This window comes from Phalacrocorax carbo, chromosome 4 (genome assembly GCF_963921805.1).
Source record: "Phalacrocorax carbo chromosome 4, bPhaCar2.1, whole genome shotgun sequence".
Taxonomy (NCBI): Eukaryota; Metazoa; Chordata; class Aves; order Suliformes; family Phalacrocoracidae; genus Phalacrocorax; species Phalacrocorax carbo.
Window position 1 is genome coordinate 29,662,676 of NC_087516.1, and position 23,947 is coordinate 29,686,622.

The 23,947-nt window shown below is 36.4% G+C and overlaps 1 protein-coding gene across 9 annotated transcripts in view; it reads right to left on the bottom strand.

The window, feature by feature from the left end:
• Positions 1-23,947, bottom strand: part of FRYL (FRY like transcription coactivator) — a 172,787-nt gene that overhangs the window by 31,004 nt on the left and 117,836 nt on the right. For 7 of the 9 annotated variants that reach the window (XM_064449397.1, XM_064449396.1, XM_064449395.1 and 4 more), the window contains 18 exons: positions 23,717-23,885; positions 23,072-23,331; positions 22,019-22,159; positions 20,065-20,233; positions 18,638-18,722; positions 17,128-17,240; positions 14,548-14,698; positions 14,122-14,225; positions 13,435-13,620; positions 11,020-11,224; positions 9,955-10,076; positions 9,264-9,454; positions 8,471-8,565; positions 6,660-7,267; positions 5,931-6,028; positions 3,600-3,770; positions 2,456-2,596; positions 116-313 (listed from right to left, as the gene is read on the bottom strand). In XM_064449397.1, the coding sequence (XP_064305467.1) occupies positions 116-313; positions 2,456-2,596; positions 3,600-3,770; positions 5,931-6,028; positions 6,660-7,267; positions 8,471-8,565; positions 9,264-9,454; positions 9,955-10,076; positions 11,020-11,224; positions 13,435-13,620; positions 14,122-14,225; positions 14,548-14,698; positions 17,128-17,240; positions 18,638-18,722; positions 20,065-20,233; positions 22,019-22,159; positions 23,072-23,331; positions 23,717-23,885 (3,207 nt within the window). The remainder of the gene's footprint in view (positions 1-115; positions 314-2,455; positions 2,597-3,599; positions 3,771-5,930; positions 6,029-6,659; positions 7,268-8,470; positions 8,566-9,263; positions 9,455-9,954; positions 10,077-11,019; positions 11,225-13,434; positions 13,621-14,121; positions 14,226-14,547; positions 14,699-17,127; positions 17,241-18,637; positions 18,723-20,064; positions 20,234-22,018; positions 22,160-23,071; positions 23,332-23,716; positions 23,886-23,947) is intronic. The other 2 variants (XM_064449399.1, XM_064449392.1) reach the window with 1 other exon arrangement.

Below are 23,947 nucleotides of genomic sequence, written 5' to 3' on the forward strand. Positions count from 1 at the left end.
ATTCTTAAAAACTATATTTATTTTAAAACATATCAATGCAGAAGGCTAACAGAAAACAAATGTGAGTTTGCAACAGAAAGTCATTATCGCACTGTAATTTAAATATAATAATTACCTCTGAGATATCAAAATGAAAATCTAAGGTCTTCCCAGGTAGCTCCTTGGAGACATTATTAAAAATTTTTGTGAAAGATATTTCAGGAGAACCTATGTCGCCTCCATAAGACTTTGGAATATCATTAGGTACAACAAGGCTTGCTGATCGAGACACCACCAGTTTCAAAATATTAAGGGCTTCCTTCCAATATGGACTCTAAAGAGAACATGCACAAATCACAAAACAATCCCTTCAGGTAAGACATCCATTTTTCACGTACAGTAGGATTTTGCACTGATTCGTTGCAAGATTCCCAAAACCAAAAGCTTTAATCTTCTACACACGGCTGCACGGTGCTAGCACAGGTGGGCAGCTTTGGACCTTGAAGTCCAAAGGGAAGGCACCAGGTCATGTCTCACTAGGCAGGCTCACTAGCTCCAGGTCACAGTGCCAGCTGTGCCAGATCCTGTACCATGTCCCTCGCTCCCTGTATTTACACTATGTTTTTTATAATTGTCTGAAGTATCTGCCCTTCATGCCCCAGAAGAGAAAAACTGATAGCATTTAAAGGCCTTTAACCTCCTGGCATCTTTAATTATTTTACACTTATGGGCAGAGTAAACTGCATTTGAAACAGGCAAAAGTATTTTGCGCCTTACATTTCCCCATGCATTTCAAAAATCTTTAAAAAAACAGAAGCATTTACAAAGTTTTTATACAGTATCAAACCAATGGCGTGCTTAAAAATGCCAGGGCAAAAGTATGAGAACATAATAGGCAGAGCCTGAGTTAAGTGCACTCTCCTTAAAAAGATGATTAAGGTAATGTTAATAAATCAGCAGTTTCAACTACAGAGATTGTAAAGTGGATCACAGAAGCAACTTACACCAAAAGCAGCACCTTGGGAGGGTTAAGATTTACATTCCTGGAAATACTAGGATTCTACCTGAAACATAAATCTTCCAGTTTTTGAAATTAGCAGAGTGTCTGGGTTTGGTGGTTGGGTGGAGTTGCGTTTGTTTGCGTTCAATTAGGATGCCATGTTTGTTTTTTTTTTTTTTTAATTGCATTAAAAAAAAAAACACACCACTTTCAAGATTCTAAGTAGTATATGCTTCTTTGTAGGTAATGACAGTCTTCAAAAATCTCCTCAGTTTCTGTGCATCATAAACATAAAGAGTAGTCTCGAACCATCCTGTAGCAACTTAAATTTATTAAGATGCATTGAGATTGCAGAGGACTAAAAAAATCAGCTTAGTCGCACCACAATTAAACAAGACATTCATTTACGATCTCTTCTTTTGTCATCTGTAGTAACATGTTTTATTGTATCAAAAATATATAGGTTTCCCTGGAGTATTTTTTCACTAGGACCATTATTTTGATAGCTACCATCTTCTATTTAAGATTACATTCCATGGTAGCGTGGGCTTGCCTAGAAAGCTCAGATAAAGGTTAAAGGCAAAGCAGGCAGCCATCAGGCCATGAAAACTATAGTTACGCCAATCATTCCATTTTGCCTAATGCACTCTGACAGGAACACAATATCTGAAGTACATATCCATCAATAACAAAACAACCAGGAACACTACGTTTCCTGGTTAATTATGATTAAACCATTTGACTGAAATACATTTGGCAATAATGGAATTCAGCAAAAAAGAAAAGGCGGGGCGGGGGGGGGGGAGGCGGGGGGCGGGCATGGGGACGACACACAAGATGACAGAATGTTGTGCACTGAAATGGTTTTATGCTCCAGGCATTTCCATAAAATCTTTCAGCAAGATGCAAGACCTTCTTTTGCAAAATAGATTTTCAGTAGATTGCGTTCTAAGTACAAAGGATCAAATTACCTAGGGCACAGCACTATTCTTCATCTTTCAGGGACTTTCTTTAATAAAAAATGCACTCAAATTCATTAAGATACACCTTAAAGTTCCTCACAGATATATTAGTGAAAGTGATTTAAATACGCATTTGACTGTAAAACTTCCTTTCAAAAACATATACACTTAAATAAAACATTTGCACAGTATTTAGCAGTAAATATTTCCTTATATTTTAATCATTCAAGGATCACCTGCTATAACTACATACACAGAGTTGCCCACATCTGTAAAGAGATGCATATTCATCCAGGTAACTTGTCCCACAATATGTAAATCAAATTGGACAAATATGTAAGAAAATAATGAATTAAGTACATAGTACAAAAAATAAAATACTATTTTTATTTGCGGAGGAATATGACTTTGAACAACTCTTTTTATATCTGAAATAAATTCTCAACAAAAATTCAAGTGTAATTTCACTTTGATAGTAAGTAGAAAGGCTTTTATAGTGTTTTAGAGTACCTACCTGAACATATTTGCCAATAACTTTTATTATTTCCAAATTAAACTGCTTCACTGGTGCTGTGGATAGGTCAATATGACTCAGGAGACTGTAAATGATCTGCAGTAAGGACTGTTGCATACTGGATAAACCTTTCTCTAACAGCTAAAAAAAAGTTTAAAATAATACAGGAATTAATTAGGGTCTTTAACTGTAGCAAAAAGTGAAAACAAACATTAAAATATAGTTAACTTCCACCTATATTTATTTGTCCCTTCAAGAAACTTAAGCGTACCACTTCGTGTTTTTCAAAATTTTGTTTTAGCATTAAAAAATCATGTAATGCAACAGAACAACGTTCTCTGTCCTAATTCAGTTTTTTCTTGGAATTTCGATGTTAGCCTAGGTCTAAATCACCTAATAATAAAATACTTCTCACTAAATAAAAATGTTCATACAAATTCAAAATCTCAAAGCAGCATTAAAAACAATTACGTCTACGCCTTAGAGAAGGCTAGTATACACAAGCTTACAAACAAAATAAGTAAACATAAATTTATTCATGAAAATTTAATAACGTTTAAAAAATATCTTCATCAATTTGAAGTGATATACTTCAAGAATGAGCTCTACAAGCTTTTCATACAAGGTACGTCCTCAAAGGCAATAACAGTTTCCCTGTATAAATGGCTGGCAAAATCATATACTGAACTCTGTCATTTAAATTATCTTTGATTATATACTGTGCAATACTTAGAAATTGCACTTTGAAATTAGTTTTTACTTCGTGATAAGGACATCTTTAAATCCGTATTTGGCTAAAAAAGGTCTCAAAATTTGCACTAAGCGTATTTTGCTCATGCCATGAGAATGCGTGCATTTTATTCATGTAGAATGGAATATAAACATCTATTATGAAACACTACTATCATTAAAAGGGATATTTTATTAAGCGTGATTATTATTTTAAGGCACGTTTAAATTGTTGCACTTGAAAACGGGAGTAGTTATCCCTTTTCTATATCCTACAACATTTTATTCTTATTCTCCCTTCACGGAAGATGTGCTTCCCCCTCCAAGTATTCAGAATCATCAAAAATTGGCAATGACTAAATGCAATGTTGATCACAGACTGTCAACATGAGATACACTTTTATTAAAAATTTACCTCTGCAAGATAAGTTACGAGGTTAAATGTAGCATCTGAGAAAGAGTCATGCAAATATCTACACACTACATTAATCCAGTTAGAACAGTCTCTGGAATAACTGTGTGTACTGTATAAACTCATCATGTGAGCCAAATTGGCAAGAGTTGGTGACTTCTCCTCTGCGCAAACCTAAAAAGCAAAAAGCCTATGTAATTATATCAGAAATGCCAATTTTTTAACCTAAGCATTCGCAAGTCATTATGCACTGTTCCCACATTTCACTCTATTTTCCAATAACTGAAAAGAAACTAATCATGCAAGCAACATCTACAATTTCTGTTGAATTTTGGAGCCTGGTAATTCAGTAAAAAACCAGTAGAGAGAATGAGCTAAGAGGCTTAAACTGCTTTTTTAGATAGATAGATAGATAGATAGATAGATAGATAGATAGATAGATAGATAGATAGATGCATCAGGTATAAATAACAAAAATGTAGCTCCATGCTCCTGAATGGGCAACTGCACTCAGTAGCCATGCATAAGCCTTGACCTGTCTCTCCTTTTTCTTTTGAACCTAGACTAGCCCTTGTCTACCAGCCTTGCATGTATCAGAGCTACAAGGGCTTGTATTTGGGAAGGCAGTAGTACCTACAATAGGGGTACTGTCACATCCATGCTCCAAGTTTATCTTGGTATATTATCATGATACCAGGCTGCGAGGAGTGGCTGACACACCAGAAGGCCGTGCTGCCACCCAGCGAGACCTGGACAGGCTGGAGAGCTGGGCCAAGGGGAACCTCATGAAATTCAACAAGAGCAAGGGCAAGGTCCTGCACCTGGGGAGGAACAACCCCATGCACCAGTACAGGCTGGGGGCTGACCTGCTGGAAAGCAGCTCTGTTGAGAAGGACCTGGGAGTGCTGGCGGACAACAAGCTGACCCTGAGCCAGCAACGTGCCCTTGTGGCCAAGAAGGTCAACGGTGTCCTGGGGTGCATTAAAAGGAGTGTGGCCAGCAGGTCGAGGGAGGTTATCCTCCCCCTCTACTCTGCCCAAGTGGGACCACATCTGGAGTACTGTGTCCAGTTTTGGGCCCCATTTCAAGAAGGACAGGGAACTGCTTGAGCAAGTCCATCAGAGAGCTACAAAGATGATCAGGACTTGAACATCTCCCTTATGAGGAAAGGCTGAAAGACCTGGGTTTGTTTAGCCTGGAGAGAGAAGACTATGGGGGGATTTCATAAATACCTATAAATATCTAAATGGCGGGTGTCAGGACTATGGGACTAGACTCTTTTCAGTGGTGCCCAATGACAGGCCAAGGGGCAATGGGCACAAGCTGGAACACAGGAAGTTCCACCTCAATATGAGGAAAAACTTCTTTCCTGTGAGGGTGCCAGAGCAGTGGCACAGGCTGCCCAGGGAGGGTGTGGAGTCTCCTTCCCTGGAGACATTCAAAACCTCCCTGGACGCGTTCCTGTGCCCCCTGCTCTGGGTGTGCCTGCTCAAGCAGAGGGGTTGGACAAGATGATCTCCAGAGGTCCCTTCCAACCCCTACCATTCTGTGATTCTGTGATCTACTACTGATACCAAACTTATTTTAACTAGTGCCCCCAGCTAGTAGTGCATGTATTTAAGGGAGAACAGTAGTTTCTGTATTTGCATCAGGCGCGTACTCCTTTCAGGTGGCCTGCACAGAGTTAAGTGATTTATATATCACATCTTGGGAAGCCAGGGAGCTATAACTGCATCTCTTCTGACAGACAGCGCTTCTGTATTCCCCTTTCCACATTCTTCCTTAAAAGGCAGGCTGTCAGGGCAGTGTACCACCAGCCTGGCTGGAGACTGTTGGTGTATACCATGCACTGCTTTAACAGACACTGCAGTTCAGAAATATTCCAAGGTTGATCACTGTAAACAAGTAATAGAAAGAACATAGTACCTTTTCTTGTCTACCTACCAGTCCAAAAGGTTAGGACCACTTCCTTATCATAAGCAAATTAGGAAGTGTGCTTAAAAACTGATTAAATTTATATTTAAAATTACAAGCTGCAAAATCAGACAAGTAAGAAAAAGTAACTGATAACATTAATCAGTAAATTTGTTCTTTACATCTAGTGTTTATAGAATAAGCAAAATATTTTTTTTTCATTGACAAAGGGCAACTCAGGGGTTGATATGAGGACCAACTATATAAATCAGGACTGGATGACATCTTTAAAATACAACTTTTTACAGTTATTTCTATGAGACTATTAGAATCACGTGAAAGTACTGCATAAAGGAGCAGAAAAATACAGCAATGCAGGTAATAAACTCCTGGATACTCCCCAAGCATCATTTTACATACCTTTGCTATCCTGTCAGCTGTTTCTTTACAGAACTGAGTTGGGTTATCAAAATGTTGGATCAGGTGAGGAAGCAGGCACAAGATGTTTAGGGGAAATCCTAAACACATACACAAACACAGTTATACAAGTCCTAATTATTTTAATATGACTTAATTTAATGTGGAGTTATGCAAGTTTGTAACAGCTTTCTAGTATTTAAGAACCTTTAGAGCATGACACACATACATTCATACAGATATATAAATGATATATACACACACTTACCTAAGTGTGTATGTATGTAGAAGGTACATAAATGTGTCTGTGTATAGGTAAAACTATGCATAAGATAATAAAATCATCACCGGACCAATTAAGCAAAACTATTATGAAATTGGATAGCTTTAGGCAGTACAGTCACATTGTTTCAAGAAGGTGCAAGTGTTTGAAATAGTACTGAGCTATTTAGCACAAGATCATGAAAAATAGTACAGGTGCTTTTAAAACTTGCAAGCAAGCTTAAAGTAAATTAATAGTCAATATGTAAGGTTTTCATGCAGTATTATCTCAGCAGATAATCATAGCCTGTAATGTATTCCCACTATCTAGTACTGTAGTATTGAGAACTGCAAAAAGCATTTAACCAAAGGGTGTTTTTTGAAGGCAAATGCATAATCGTTACTGATCTTGATTACCCTTAACTTGAAGAAAAAATACATTTTTGTTATGTATACAGTTAGTAAAGATACCTGCTAACTGAGAAGGATCCACCAAAGCATGCCTGGAAATTGTGATGAGTTTACTGAGGAGATGAACTGTCATTTCTTGTGTAGATGCTGAAGTAAAGCCTTTTAGGAAAAGCTGCTGAAGGCCTGGAAAGTTATTCCATTTCAGTTTATTCTGCACCTTTTCTATCTTTTCCCGACTCTCTGATTTATCCAGAGGCAAGTGAATGAGAAGCTTGTTGAGTAGCTTGAGAGCCAAAAGGTATTCATACTCATAATCTGACTCTAGCAATGAAGCTGCAATCCAAAATATGGTGGCCATCAAGTTGACAGGGTCAGTAGTGGGCTGCACATCATACATCCCTCCCTCTCTCAGGGAGGAAAGGCTTCTAGTCCTTGCCAAACTTCCACCATGGTTTATCCTTCCATCCATTATATCCAGTGTGTTGCTCCGTCGACGGTCACCTCTCCGCTCACTGATTAAATTCAGTCTCAAAGAATTACTCCTTGTATTGCTGTAGTATCCCAAACAACTGCCACTATTAATGGGACTTGTGCTTAGATTTAGCTGTCCAGTGCTTTTCCTATTAGCTGCATACTTGTTTCCCATTACAGAATCATGGTATGAGGTTCTAAAATAAAAATCAGTGTTATATATTATTCCATGCAAGGACGTATAGTTTAGAAAAAGGGAAGAAAGAAAAAACATTTGACACTAATCACATATATATACACAAACAGTGAATACTCCATTATCAGAAGAGTATTATAATATATGAAAATACAGAATTTCTATATGTATTACTACAATATCCTTACAGCATAAGAAGAGACTATAGCATCCTGTTATCTCTGTTACAATCCCAGAATAGCAAAATAATTACATAACAATTCAGCAAAATCAGGAAAATTGGCCTATAGCATGTAAAAGGCTTTCTATAAATAAAGATCTGGCATTCCATCTTACTTATAGGTGTGACAAAGGTGGAGAAATGAAATTATTTAGTTATTACTTTATATTTGTCTGAAGTATCTGACCTAGAAAAACCAACACCTTCCAGTTCTGATACTGTTAAATCAAAGATATTCCTACAAATCTCAACATTTTCAAAATTTTTGCCATGAAGTCAAATAAAGATACCTGCACATTTCGGGATTTTTTTTTTTGTTTTTAGTCTGATAAGTCATTGAGTTAACCAGACTGTAATGTGACACACAAATGTAATGTGACACACTGACTGTTCAATTACATTTCTCTCACATATGGACATATATTCTCTCATATATAGATAGACTAGCATTTGTTGTAACTGAAGACATTTCTTCTGTATTAACATTGGAATTAAAGTATTTATTGCAGTACGGCCTTTATCTGTGAACCTTAAATTATCTTAAATTATCTCTTAAAGATCAGTGCTATTACCTTCATTACATATATGGGGAAAAAATAAGACCCCCCCAAAATTACACCATTAATCAAGGTCAGTAGAGCTTGACTTTTAAAAAAAAAGTTATGAACGTATTCAGTGCCTTTATTTTTGAGAAGTTTCAGAAAACTGACAACATTTCAGAATTGAGCCACAAGAAACACCTTGAACACCTTTTTTTTTACCCAAAAGGGTAAGTTGGAAAGGTAGCAGAGATTTCTTTTCAGATAATCTAGTTTTGCTTGAGGCAGAATGATATAAAAAGAAAAGAGCAAGCAATTTTTCTATTAGGTTATAACCATTCTGCAAAGACTACAAGAAACTATTTCATTATGTTTGTAATACACATCTCTAATAATTCAAATGTATAAAAATGTGTAATGTAGCTTGAACAACAGAAGAACTTACTGAGAAAGGGCAGAAAGCAGATCATAATGCTTCATGGTTTCAGCCAACGTATCAATAGCAGACTCTAAGGTCAGAAGAAGTTCTATGACAAAACCCTGGGGAAAGCCACAGGTCATTATAAATTATGCAACATGCACAAGGAAGATCAGAGATCACTACTGAGTAGTGATAAAAATATAAACCCAGTATCAGTAACTAAATGATTATTTCATGCTTCAGTTAGAACACAACCCTGATGAGACAGCTCAAATTAGCAGTATAGATTGAAGACAGGAAAAAACTAATTTTTTTTTCTAAATATTCACAAAATTCCTTGTGGTTTGCATTATTTTTAAGGATGGATTTAAGGATGGAGTAATTTAGACTCTCATTTTGCAATTTAAAAGTTTACATCCATTTCTTTAGATGTACAATGACGCTAAGTTGGATGCTTAACACTTTATCAGGTTAAGTTCTTAATAAAAGAAAACCTGAATTGGTTTTTATATGGCTGATCTCAGGATTCTCTGTGAAAGCAAAGGTGTTTTCAGGAAACAGATGTATCACACACTCTCAAAGTTCCTATTGCTGTAGAAGAGAGGGTGCACAGCTCATCTTCTCATCATTTCATTAGGTGAAAATTCAGGAAGAGTCATGATTAAAACTGTTTTGATATTTGAAATATATTTAAAAATAAAAAGCAACTGTATCAAAAACGCTTTTAAATTTTACTGCCATTAAAGCAATAATATAAGTATGTAATCTAGGCAAATTTAGCTTTTTCTTTGCGGGGGTGGGGGGGAATTTCAAATACCTGAGCTTCTTCTCCTGCATCTCCGACAGTTTCTACTAGTCTGGAGAGAACATCAGAAAGTGTAGATGCAGTAAGAGGCTGCTTCAGAGCCCTGAAAATCTGGAAGGACCTCCCAGCATAATGTCGAGAGGAGCACGAAAGCGCAGTTTGCAAAGCAACTTCACTGAGACGGTGTTCCAATTGAAATCCTCCTATAAAAGCAAATAAATGCTCAAGCACCACAATGCTTTACAAAACACAAAACCAATTGAATTTACTAAAGAGTAAGTTACCAAAGTAATTCCTAACTTTAAAATACGATAATCTTCTACATTTTTCTCAAGGAGTATTTCTGTCAAAAATCATTCCAGGCATATGAACTTGTATTCCATAATACTTAAACTGGAGAGACTTGTAGAGAATAAAACATTTATGATTTGAATAGTAAGTGTAAATTAGTACGGTATTTTGCCTCATTCCTGAAAGTTTATATTTAAATCTATTGTAATAGAAACATTAGAATAGAAAGTGTGCAATGCACAAGAAAAATATATTTTTTAGTAAGATTTAAGAAACATTTATTACTTAGAAGCAGTAAGTGATCACCTAGAGTGATTTTATAGATCCTCTGTAAACTTACAGGCATTCAAAAAAATTCATTTAGTTTGCAAACTTGAACATTCTATCACACATCGACTGTTTTCTAACATACCTGAGCTAGACTGTTTAAATATGGATACCACATGCTTTAAAAACACAGTTAACTGTTCAGCACTCTTTATATTAGGGTTCTTGGCTGAAACATCTTCATGATTCCAAAGTGGCCCTCTTTTCCTAAAAATATAAGAATAGGGCAAACATAACAGAATATAAAACATAGCCTTTGTCATTAATATTATTTAAAATTTTCTTTAAACTTAAGGTTAACTGCAAAAGAATCTACTACCTACCACATTTAGAATGGCAGGCACAAATTGGAAGGATGTTTGACAACTGTCCAATATTGTACAACAACATACAAGAAGTTAAGACAAGGTGAAAAGCAATATATCAAATCCAACTGAAATAACAGCGTAAGTTCGGAAGAGATGTTCTCTGTTAGATAATATTTAGTTATCTAACAAAGAAGCAGTACAGTAACACCTTTATACAATTCTTCAACCAACCTCCATTCTTCCCACTTCTTCACGTCAATACACCTCACTAGTCTAAATTTAGGCTGATGTGAAGGTGGTTTTTTGTTGGCATAATTAATCAAAAGCTTTGAGAAACAAGTGGGATTTCAGATTTACCCAATCTTGAAAGTTTTATATAAACTATCATACTAACTGCACAAGTGTTGCTTGTTTTACAGATCTTTGCCACTAATTCATGTTTTCTGAACAGCTGTCTCTCTTATCAGCAATCTGTAAACTCCATACAAATCTTGCAGCTCCCTAATCATCTTCAGGTATTCCACCCCTAATCCATCAGAATGGTAATCCTCTAGATGGAAAAGGGAACTCCATAAACTGTGTAGCAAGCAAATATAAGAGACCTGTGCAGAACATGGCAAAAGACTTTTAAACATTCAGGACACAAAAGAGGAGCCAAAATTCTCTGAAATTGTTGGAAAGTTAGAGTTGTTCGTAGGCTGTATCACATAAAAAGACTTCAGGATTAAACTAACTCTTACTGGGGATAAAACAGAGACATAATTAGACAACGTGATGCTAAATAGTAAGGTCTCTGCCATATTTCCACAAAATACACATCTTGACAAAAATTGACATCTTACCTTGAGGTAATAAATTCTATGAGAGTTTTCACTTTTTCATCCTGCTCTACTGAAATGTCAACCTCATTGAGGATTGTGGTGTGCAGATGAGAAATGGCAGCACTTGTATTTCCTAAACTGATGCTAGAAGAGGTAGAACTTGAACTAAGCCCTGAGTCTGTCATTGGGGAGGGCTGGTAATCAGGTATAAAATCATGAACACCTGCTGAAATAAAAACCCATTATTATTATGAGCTGTTGACTGTTAATATTAAATACATAAAAAGAAAAAATAGGCCTCTAAAAATCAATAATTTAGCAAATGTAATGAGAATAATTTCATGGATGCAATAATTTCAATGAAATCAACAAGTCTGATCTATGCAAAGTCTTTGCATGACTGGACCCTTAATGAGGAACTGCTACATCCCTCTTTAAAACCACTGTATTTTGTTTGATTTGGTATTGCTAATATGGTGAAATAACACCATCAGTCTCTGAGGCATCCCATCTTAAAAAGTTGAGACAGAAGATATAAACTACTTCTTAATAATGCACAGATAATTGTTTTTTTTTTTTTAAAAAAAAACTCAGTCCCAGCATAACTAACAGCGCTTTAAATCAGTGAACACTAAGTATTAACTAGTGACTCAATTCTAAGCAGAGCCTCTCTGGCTGCACTAAATTCCTCTGAAGTTAACTTAACATAAAGTTACACATAAAGTTTTCAACATAAAGGATCACATGGCAATAAAATACAAATGTGGTAATCCCCCACATTATGCCTATATCCACCTATAAGGTGCTAGAGGAAACTAAAGTGGCAAGGAAAAGAGAGTCATGAATCTTTTACTGTAACAACCGTACATAAGTTTAAGACTCACTGACATCCACCACAAATTTTCACTCTACAGAACTAGTTCAAATAAAATTTAACATCAGCTTGTCCGACTTTGCGCTAGGCGGGCATACCTATAATCACCTTATGTTAATCCCCAGCTGGAAATGTTTGATGATGATCTCATTCTAGTTTATGACATTTTTGTTTCAATAATAGCAAAACAGTGTGACATTTAGACTGTTTTACTCAAAACTGCAAAGATTAGAAATGGAATGGTTTGTACATTGTACGTACAGTGTACGTAGGTACACTGGTAAACATCTGTGAATAGGTTTAAATAAAATAATTCCTCCACTATGCCCACTTTTTAATTCCTTACTGCCCTGAATATCAAATTCAGAAAATAGGTGAGTATTTTCAGTTAGTGACAAAACCGCTTCTGATGTGAACAAAACAGAATGAACAGACTGTACAGCAATATGCTGCCACCTACTGAAAATATATGAAATGCTAACTTTCAACAAAATGAGCTATCCAACATTTCTTTAAAAGCTACAATAGAACCATAGAATCATAGAATCCATAAGGTTGGAAAAGACCCTTAAGATCGAGTCCAACCGCTAACCTATCACTGCCGAGTCCACCACTAAACCATATCCTCAAGCACCACATCTACCCTTCTTTTAAATACCTCCAGGGATGGAGACTCCACCACCTCCCCGGGCAGCCTGTTCCAATGCCTGACAACCCTTTCAGTGAAGAAGTTTTTCCTAATATCCAACCTAAACTTCCCCTGGCGCAGCTTGAGGCCATTTCCTCTCGTCCTATCGCTTGTTATTAGGGAGAAGAGACTGACCCCCGCCTCACTACAACCTCCTTTCAGGTAGCTGTAGAGAGCGATAAGGTCTCCCCTCAGCCTCCTCTTCTCCAGGCTAAACAACCCCAGCTCCCTCAGCCGTTCCTCATAAGACTTGCTCTCTAGACCCTTCACCAGCTTCGTTGCCCTTCTCTGGACATGCTCCAGCACCTCAATGTCCTTCTTATACTGAGGGGCCCAAAGGCTCACATCACCCAAATATTACTTTCGTAAAGATATACATATAAAATGTGGTTTCCTGTATAACTACAATATTGTAATGTCAAGGTGAACGTTAAAAGGTAGTATTGCAAAAGAGTATTGAACTAAATTGAGCTTATTGAACAATGCAATTACAACTGACAAAAGTCAGAAATTTAAAGTTGCAATTAGCAAGCGAGAGATATATCTTCCCGGGTTTTATTTTCAAGTGCATCATAAAAACCGCTGTATCGCAGATCCGAAATGTAGAGCTCCTTCTGCGGTTTCAACCATTATTTAATCATTCAACTACACTCCCAATTCTGATGACTGGGTAAAATGTGGTAACATGAAACGCCTTCATTGTGACTTAATTAAAATACATTTTAAACAGCTAGACAGAGCGGAAACAAAATATATTTTCGTGCCAAGGGCTCAGGAAAATATTACAAATAACAGAAATTTTAATAATGCATGGAAGAAAAGATCACTTTCCACGTCATTTTAACAAGCAACACTTAACATATCTAAAGCATACCTGTGAAAGTATAATCTAAATGGGTAGTTTGTTTGACAGTAAGCACCCTGGACTCATTGAACTCTCTGTTTCTGAGTAGGACAGAAGCAACAGACTGGACATTACTGCCAGATCCCATAACAATCAACAGATGCAAAAGCAATCGTTTACAATGCTCATAGACTTCAGGGTGACAGTGGTCAAAACCTAATACAAAAGGAAAATAGAAGAACTTTATTAAATTCAAAGTGCACACTGAATTCAATTATTAAAAACATCGCAGTATTCAAATTGGTCTGTTATATTTTACCAAATAATAGGTATATAATTCAGTAAAGTGATGGTTTTGCAGTGTTTCAATATAAAACCAAAAGCATACAGTTTAACTAACATTAATACATCCTTCTGCTTCTCACGTAACAGTAAGAACTTAGAGATGTGCTCTACATGAAAATTACTACACAGAGAAACAGAAAGAAAAAAATTTGTATTTCACTGTGTCTTCTCCAAGGAGAAAGAGGTATAAGTGGCTCGAACAGAAAGTGCCTTCAAATGGCTCCAAACCCCTCTTAATTATATTCCTATTAATCAAGCTGAAAGATACTGAGTTGAATCTTTTAAAATATTGTAAATAGTAAATATTTAAGAACAGTTATACGAATAGCTACAAATCCTAAGCTAGAAATATTTCTTTGAGAATTTAGTTACCTATAAAAATTGCATGAAGCAAAAGATGCAAGTATCCTCCCCACTCCACCTTTACGCTGTGGTCAACTATCAAGTCAGTTAAAAGGATCACTGCTATGTTGCATCTAAAAAATAAAAAAAATAATTTGTTAGAAGAACATAATGTACGTACTTTATGAAGAGCTGCAAATAGCTTAATATACTACTAACTAGTACTCTGAGTCTATAAACATCCACAAAGTTGTATTAAGGGAAAAGATAGAAAAACTTTAGTAATACAAATTAAAAGGCTTAGAATCTTAAACTGCGAGACCTGTGAGTAGAACTGCAGAAAATAAATTTACTGTCTTTATCTACTATCTTTAATCTCCTATCTTTAAATTACTATATTTGTGCAACACAAATTAAAATGTAATGAACTGCCATCAGCATTGTTACAACAGTTACCTGTGAAGAGACATGCCCGGAGGAGAAGTTTCAGGCAAGTAATCCACTAATGGTGACCAGCAACCTCCAGTAGGTGGAAAAGGTAGAGGCTCTCCTTGATTGTGCTCCATCACCTTCAACCGCCAGTTTGAATACAGAGGCATTGAATCACCTAATACAATAGATAATTAAACCAGGGGAAAAAAAAAAAAGTTTCTGTATTATATAATCTTCTGAAGAAATATTTTTAAGTTCTTGAAAAAGCTGAGATCTGGGGCGGGGGGGAAGGGGGAACCAGCCGTAAACAGTGGTAGTTGGACACAGTTTAAAAAAAGGCAAAAAAACCCTCAAAACAAAAGCAAAAAGAAGAGAGGTTATTTCTTTTAGCATAAAGATGATTCTACACAAGCCACGCTCAAAACAGTAAGATTTTCTTCAACAAGTCCATAAAAGTGATGGATGCACATAGGGAACATGGATGCACATAAGGAAAAAAAGGCAAAGTGATCTAATATAATTTCTTCGATCTTCAAGCCTCATGTCACATAAGGAGTTAAGGCTGGGTCCCAAGACCATACTGAACTCATTTTGAAGAGTTGCATTTTATTACAGGCTAAGGAAGTATTTCTCTAGAGCACCTCTTTATAGGTCTTGCTAGCAAAAATCCACCAATTCTACGTGTCAGATAAGGCTGGCCTGTTATATGGGGTAACTCAGAACTTGCTAGTTTTACAGCAGCATAGCCCAATCCCACTGCTTGACAAAAGTCACTGCTAAGAAGGTCAGTAAATTTGTCATGAAAACACAGAAAGACATTTAGTTTTTCATTAAACAAGCTTCAAAAGTGGAAGAAACACATCAGCTATTTGGTATGAGAGTATACTGTGTTACACATCCCAAATATTTTTCTGTTTTTAAATGAGGCATCTTTGGCTTCAGAATGATCAGTTAAGGCTAGAAGGAAATAAAGAGACTGCCTCAACAGTTCACTGCTTCAGTGATTCTACCAGTTGTCCTTTTGGAAGTATAGCTGCAGAAGTTTCAGCAGTTCACACATGTATCAGCTCATTATCACCTTCTTGCCTGGAAGCGACAAATGTCTTTACTGATGGAACATGTGAATTTATCTGCTTCAGGATACTCAGCGTCGCTATCACAAGTAGCAAACAAAGATGAAAACGATCACAACTGTGATATCGGCCATCACCCAGCCAAGCAGTAACAAACACACTGGCTGCCCAGGAGGTCCACCAACCTGCTACTGACCAACAGCTTAGCAGATCTGCATCAGCATGCCCAGCCTTTACAACTAGCTCCATAGAGAACATTATGTTCCACTTTCTTGAAAGAGGCAATACAAACCACAGATTCAGTCTCACCTTTATGGTTTGCACAGAATCAGTCATTAAGGGGTGCATAAGGACATCCTGATGGACTCTGCTGCTTCAATACAGCATGGGACACACTAGGTTCCATACTGACATGCAATGCTCAAAATGCAGAAATTTACATCGTTGTTCAGTAGCAGAAAGAAGGTAAGGAAAAGGCAGTGCTGTATCATCTGCTGTACCATAACCAAACAACTTAACTGGTAGTAAAATTGAGTGGAACCTAAGAAGATAGTCTGTGACAGCACTATTGTGATCTGGATCAGACGGAAATCTATCTGATAATCCTATGCAGGGTTAAAGTACAAAGTCATTTGAATTACCAACAGCTTGTTAGCTGGAACAAGAGTTTCAGTCAAACGAGTACTCTAACAAAGCATACAGAACCCACTAATGTAACGCATCATTTACTGTCTGACCACTGTCCTCATTTTTGCCTGTTTAGCTTTCCCTAGCATTGTCACAATGATTTTGTATCTTAGACACTGGTACAAAAGCAGCCTCGGTTAATAAGCCTCTGTTAAAAAAAAGTCTCCAAAAGTATATGGAGTTTTAGGAGAGATTTCTACTCTTTTCTTTACCTCTGCACCTCAGAAAAAAACCTGACCATAGATAACAAAAATAAGCCAAAACATTTTCAGAACAAGCTTGAAAATTAAAGGGACACAAGATCCTTTTCCCCTTCTATATTTTCCTTTGCTATGGCTTCTCAGGAAGTTTTGTACCCTATTTTTTTTAAAACAGGCCAAGGAGTGCCGTCACTTAAAAGCACAATTACTTCAAATTTTCTGTTTTTTTTTTTTTTTAACTTCTTTTCGATTACCTTTTTCCTCATTAATCTGATTTTCCTTCTGCCAATCTCCCTCCTGTTTTTTCTTCCTAACCATCTATCTATCTATGGTGTTGGTACTGACAAAGAATATAGAGTAAAACTGCTTCATTTGGGAAACCACTCACAACTCATGCCAGAGGACAAGGGAAGGAAAGAAAGCATATTATCTTCATTGCACATTGTATTGTAATCAAATGTATGCTAGACTTCAATAGCAGTACTAAGACCGAGGAATGTAAAAACCCCATAGTTTTTTGCAAAATGTCAGTGCAAAAACCACTGACAATACATGCCTATTTCCTCACATTCCACAACCTTCAGCAAAACTATTAACTTGTGAAAATTCTGTTTTCTATCCATAAAAATATTTTAAAATATTACTTTTTTCCTCTTCATATGATCCTCCAGAGCTGCTGCTGTAGCGAGATTCTAGTCTGTGGTGCTGGCGGTTTAAGTTACTGTTCAACCCGCTGTAGATGTCTAGATGTACATAACTGTAGGAACAAATAGAGTTGGTAACTAATGTTCTGTGACAAAAATTAATCAGGGTCTCTCAGTAAAACTGTATTTCAACAAAACTGTTATGCAAAAATATTTCATACTAGAAGGACACTCAATATGATGTCAAAGCATCTCAGCTGTGTAAGACATACCTCCTGTAGCAATGCTAGTTAAGGGGATTCAAGGAGATAATCCACTCCAAATTACATTTCTGTTAGATCATTTTCATTAACATTTAAGTACCTTTAAATATTTGTTACCGTATACATAAGTAAATTGTTCTCACTCTTGAACACAATAATTAAAACCCTATTTGATCTGGCACAGACATACACATATACACAGTCCAAGATCCCACCTTGTTTATCTGATAAACCATAAAGAAAATCAGAGAAATGAGAGTGCTAAAAGCACAATTTCCAAGCCATTTCTACATAAGTTTCTAAAATTCTCTTCTCCTGCTAAGTTCAAGATGTACACGGTGTATCTTATCAAAAAGTATATGCCCTGGGGAGGTGTTAGACAACCCTACAGCATATGCCAAAACTTGCAGAGACTTTCAAAACTGCTTTCACTATTCTACAAGTTTCTTCAGCTCCAGCCCCCACAGCAGCCAAACACTCGTCTGTGCCTTGCTAGGCTGAGTTCTGAATGACACCTCAGATTCCAGAGTCTTCTGTGATTTATTTTCACACAGCCCTTCTCTCAATTTAACTGAAATACTGGGGTTGTCTCTATCAATACATTTATTAATCTAACTACATTGACATAATTATGCTAGGGAAGAAAAAAGTGCCCAACTGGGAAATTCTGTTGGAAACATAATTACTAAGGCTCTCAAACAAGTCGTCACAAAATAAACTGCTTTGTGAATTTACCACATAGTAGCTACTCTACAGTAACGGCATGCGTGCACTTCTGTGCACACTTTTTCTCATGGTAACTATAGAATCCCTACTCCCTTTTCATTTTAACGTTAGCTACCTCGCATTTAACACAAAATGAGAGCGTGCCCGCACATCAGTTACCACTGAGCTTGGAGTCCACACCCTGACTAAGTCCATGCCAGCTACATGCTTTTCACCACACTCACACTGGTACCACTGTCTGGTGCATTTCTCCAAAATAAATTAATTAATTAGAAGAAATTAATTAGGGTCCCTTAATTTACTCAGTTTCCTCTACAGCTTTTTTGAGTTCAAATTACAACTGAGGTTGCTACTGTTAGTCCCAAATAGTATTCCAGTTCTGTTGCTTAAAACTTGTAAAACTTAGTCATCTATTTCCTGCAATGCAGACATACCTGGAGCCATTGAGATGGAAGTATTTTTAGTCCCTACCAGGAATTCCTGTAATTCAACTAAAAAGTGCTCTTTGAGGAGATACTTACTTCTCTTCAATATTGTCCTTTACATGTTTACTGTCAGGGTTGCCATCTGTGGGAGCTACCATTGTATTGCTACTAGAAGTGGTACCTGTGAATTATGGGCAAAGAAAAAGATTGGTCAATACAAAAGAAAAGCAGTCTTAAGTGCTACATGATGACCCTTATTTACTCATCCATGCCGAGAGCCCTAACCAGGTTTACACTACAGCCACTGGCATAAATACGAACTGAGCCATAGAAATTACTTTCACATGCAAGAAAAAACTGTTGTTTAAGACTAAAAGATTCTGAGCTGCTACCATAATTTCACTAACTGGAAAATTTCAAAAGAATCCATTCCAGGAATCTCTGAGTCTTCAATGTAAATTAAGTAGAAAGCCTTGGCATTCAAGCATGATCTAGAGACCTAATTCTTTCTTTCCTGTATGCTATACCTCATAGTAATCCGTAAAATGCAGCTCGACTTCAGTATGCAGTTAATTCAGTTAATTCAAACCACAAACAGTTCAGAGATCAAAACCTAACAGCCTGCAGTGAAGCTTGTATCAGTTTATTTTTAAGAGAAACTTGCAAGCATCACACTGAATACGTTACCACAATTGGAAATAATTTTGCGCCCTCCCCACAGACTTTGCTACTCTCAATTACGCTGAAGTGCAAGAGCTCCCCCCCCTTTTTTTTTTCATACTTTTTAAACACTTTCACAAACAAGTGTCAACACATCCACCTTGTGATGCAGATAATCCCTACATGATAGGTCTAGGCTGCTTCACAACACTGATGGCTTTGCAGCACAAAAGCTAAGCTCTTGCTCAGATACCCTCCCATCCGTGCCTTTTGTGGCTCACTTTGAAAGATGCTTCACCAAAACCAGACAGCTTTTCCCCACGTTTATCAGCACGTTCTTGGATTGAAGCATGAGATAGACATTTGTTATATTTTCAGTGGGTTTTTTTTAAATGATTCATCTATTGTTAGTTGTTAACTATTTCTAAATAAATCCTCCTAAGTAAATTCACTTAAATCCTCTTGAATAAATTCCTACTGATGCAGATTGTATCTGTAGCAGAACTTACAATGTAACAACTTACACAAATTTAAAATTATCTAAATTTCCCAGTTGTTTGAATGAATTGTCAGAGTAATATAGTGAGGGTAAACAGTGCAGGATCTGAACACAGACATAGTCTAACACATACAGTAATAGAAATCTATTCCTTGTGAACCTATCAGATGTTCTTTAATAAGAACTCCGGGTACACCAAAAACTGCAGATGCTGCAAAACAAACTTTGTACTTTAGTTTATTTTTTAGAAGCAGAACTCTGTATTCCTATTGATTATTTACAGATTAACTCCAATATTACACCTGATTGATAATAGCGTGTTTCTCATTGACAAGAATAAAAGTTTAAGTTAATAAATTCTCACCTGAAGTGACAGAGGGGATTTTGTAACTGGATGTAATGCGGTAATATGGTGGATTATCCATATGGGTGACTCCTGAACTGACAGGATCTGTAAGCTGAAGTTCACTCACCAGCTCTTCTAGTAGTTGCATTGTTTTATCTCTACCCAAATAAACAATAACTTTCTTTACCTGTCATCAAAAACAAGTATATGTATATAAAATAGTATGTACATAAACAAAAATCCTATTGCAGTGACTTGATTAAAAAAAAAGAAAATAAAGAGATATGAATACTGCAACTTGTTAGAATCAACATCTACCTGCTCTGCAAACAAGAATACCTGAAACTTAGTTCTAAACTGAAACTTAGTTCTAAAAGCAAACAAAATTGCTTTCACAGCTGTCAACAGCAGCAAGCATTGGAAACATATCACAAGAGTAGAAAAGTAAGTCTTCTGAGTTGAGTTTCCTACAAAGCTTTTAGCAACGTCTGAGATCAACATTGGAGTGAATATCTGCTGATACCACTTCTTTTTGATACTTCACAGTTGTGTTCTACAGTATTTCTTTTCCAGCAGGTATCGTATTTTCCCTCATGCTATTCTGTAGTGTCCTCACATATGCTTTGACAAAAATAAAATTGGTTTTGAGGGGGCTTGGGGTGGGTTTTTGGTTCTCACATGACCAAGTATTGAAGAAAAATCACACTGTCCCTACATGGCATGACAAGTCCGCAATTTTACTGTATTATGTGTCTGTTTTTAAGGACTATCCTAAATTATAGCATGGGAAAAAAACATTCAATTCCCAAAATGCTTGAGGTCTTTATATACTCTAGTAAGAATAAACACCTAACTATAGCAATATTTTATTAAGCATATAGTAATTAGGACTCTCCACTACATCTTACTTCAGCAAAATAATCCTGGCCTTTGCTAAGCAGCAGCAGATGGCTGCTAGTCAGTGATTACTCTAGACATCAATAAGTCCATATTTTTTTTCTTATGACATTTTCTTGAGTCACTACTGCTCAATGATTTCTTTTCATTCTTTTGAGATAAATGGAAAGCAAGTGATCCAGGGCGTTTTTCTTGTGGAATTACTTTGTCACCTTGTTCAAACTATATGCGCAAAGATTTTGGGCTGCAACATTAAGCTGGATTTCCTGATTTGCAATGAAAACCAATCAATGAAGAACTTAAGCTGTCCTTAGTAAGAACTTAATAATATTACAGATCCTGACTGTTTACTTCATATCTAGTTTTTTTGACTATTGGCAAAACCTGTAATAGTTTTCTAATGAAAATACTACTTAGGGAACTACCTTAATTCTTCCTAAAAAACACAGACCAATGGCTACAGTAGATTTGCGTTTTATCATGGAAAGGAGCTGTTCAGTGTACAGCCCTAATAAAATAAATCTAAATTTAGCAAACTCTTAAGTTTCATTTTTATGACAAAGGAACAAAAAAATGCTATGACAGGTGTAGACATTTTAGTTAGCCTTTTCTGTTTTTCCTAATTTACTCACTAAATAAGGTCTATGGTCCACCTAGTATACCCTCATTTTTGACAGCTTGTAACTGGTAAACAGCTAGTGGACTGTTTCTGACTTGCCATGCTGATTAAATTGCAATAGCCAGTAAGTTGTCTTAACGAAGCCTCAGCTATCTTTAAGGTGCAATATCCTCTGACTTATTTGCTTTCTCAAGCCCATTCCATGAATGCCAGGTTTAACTGAAACTGATACTGAAATTTTGACAGAGGTGTCGAAAGTAATTCAGACAAAAGAACTGAATTTGATTAGTTCATAGTATTTTGAGGTCATAAAAAACGGGGTGACGCTATTATGCAGTTGGAGATTTGATACTAGAAATCCTACCTCACATTTTTTAGTTTGGTCATTTGCTGCTGGACACATGACTCATTTTTAAAATATCAGTAGCACTAAGGAGAGACATGTCACATACTCACATAAGGCAAAAGGCTGGGTTCACTGTTCACTCCACAGATACTGATCAAGAAGTGCAAAATTATTTTCAGGTTCTTTGGCCAGCTGTCTGCCAAAGTAGTCCAGACATTTTCTATCTCTGACCAAGCCACTTCATCACCATACTAGAAAACAAAATAAATATCTGTCCTGAAAACCAGTAGAAAACATTGTATTTGAAAGTGATCTGTGTTGACCAAGGGGGACAGGCTCCAGAAAAAGGAGACATAAATCCTGGAAGAAGCTGTTGCATTTTTAACATTCCAGAATAAAGCTTTCACATATATTCATCTTTACAGACATATTCTAGAAAAAAGAATCTTCTTTTATAGCTGTAAATATAAAAAATATATCTAAACATATTTGCACATATCTATATTATATATATATAAGATATATACATAATATATACCTTTATACATAAGTATACAAATATTTATTTGTATGTGAAATGATTTCTAATTTTATATATTTACATACATATAAATAAAAAAGCTATCTAATCTTAGCAGAGACCCATTCTCCCAGTTGCTGACAATCCTGAAGAAAATTCCATAGACCACAGGCTGCCAAGAGTTTTTAACTAGCTTAAAACTTGTTCTCTCATCAGTAGGACTCAAAGATTTCAAGAATTGGCAGGAGCCTGCGCATGGCCAGTACTTTTTCTCTGTTGGAAGTAGCTATACAGGAAGGAGGGGAGGGTCTGTCAGCCTCTGGCAACACCAGCAGTTCCAGAACTCCGCTCTGAGATTACAGGTATACAGGTGACTTGGTATTATGTATCCAGCTAGACATCTATATTGCTGAACAACAGTTATATACTGTTACTATACATAACAATTACTATAACATTAAATTACATGTTTCTTGTAACACCTCAAAACTATATTGTATAGTTTGGGTATACATAAGCAACTCAACAAATATGAACAATAACTTTTGAAAGTTTGCTAGTACAGTGTTTCTGAACAGTACTTTCTTGCACCCCTAACACACCAATCTACTAGAAGATGGACCACCTAAGTAATTAGTTTTACCTTTGCGGTCATATACATCAGGTTGTTCAGAACCATAGCTGTAGCCTGCGGTGATCCCCAGCCTTCTCCTCGTAGCCATCGTCTACTGTTCACCATTATCTCTCTGTCTTTCAAAGAATCATCTTCATCTTCATCTTGCCGACGAATGGTTGGCAAAGGTTTCAAGTCTACCAACTCAATATTGTTCATCCATGGCAGAAGATAATGCAGCATCACCTGTCTCCCAGCTGGGTGAGCCGTTTGGATTCTCTGACTTACTTCTGTCATTCAAAAATTAGGTACATACATGAATTGCAAATCAATAATGAGAATTGTTTTGGTAACAACAACCATGAGCTCAATACTGATATAAAGTAATGCTGATACAGACATAATTTTGTTTAGCTGACTAGCACTACTTCATAATGATAAAGTCCGCAGTCTTCTGTAGAGCTAATTGAAGACAGTGCTGACAAACAGTATGTTGAAGGAAAAATATTAATATATGCATATATATATCTTTTCCTCTAACTGAGGGAGGGAACTGAAAACCTAGAACATGTGAAAATGTGGATTACATATAAAATATTTGTTGAAAAATAAGAATTGCACATTTTGTACAACACTTTTGACCCAACAAAGTTTTTTGTTGTTTTAAAACCATACCTGAGAAGATAGCAAGTGTTAGTTCAGGATAAGTCCTTGCTAATTCTTCTGACAGTTGATAATAGGACACAGAATACAGATGTGGTAAAGGAGAAGGCTGACCCAAAACCCCATCTGTCCGCTGAACTTCCAGTTTGTGAGCATAACGGAACATCTTTGGTTCCAAGATCTACAACAGCAATGTTCAGAATTTGAAGCTAAGTATACAGCTACAATGGAAATCTTTATACA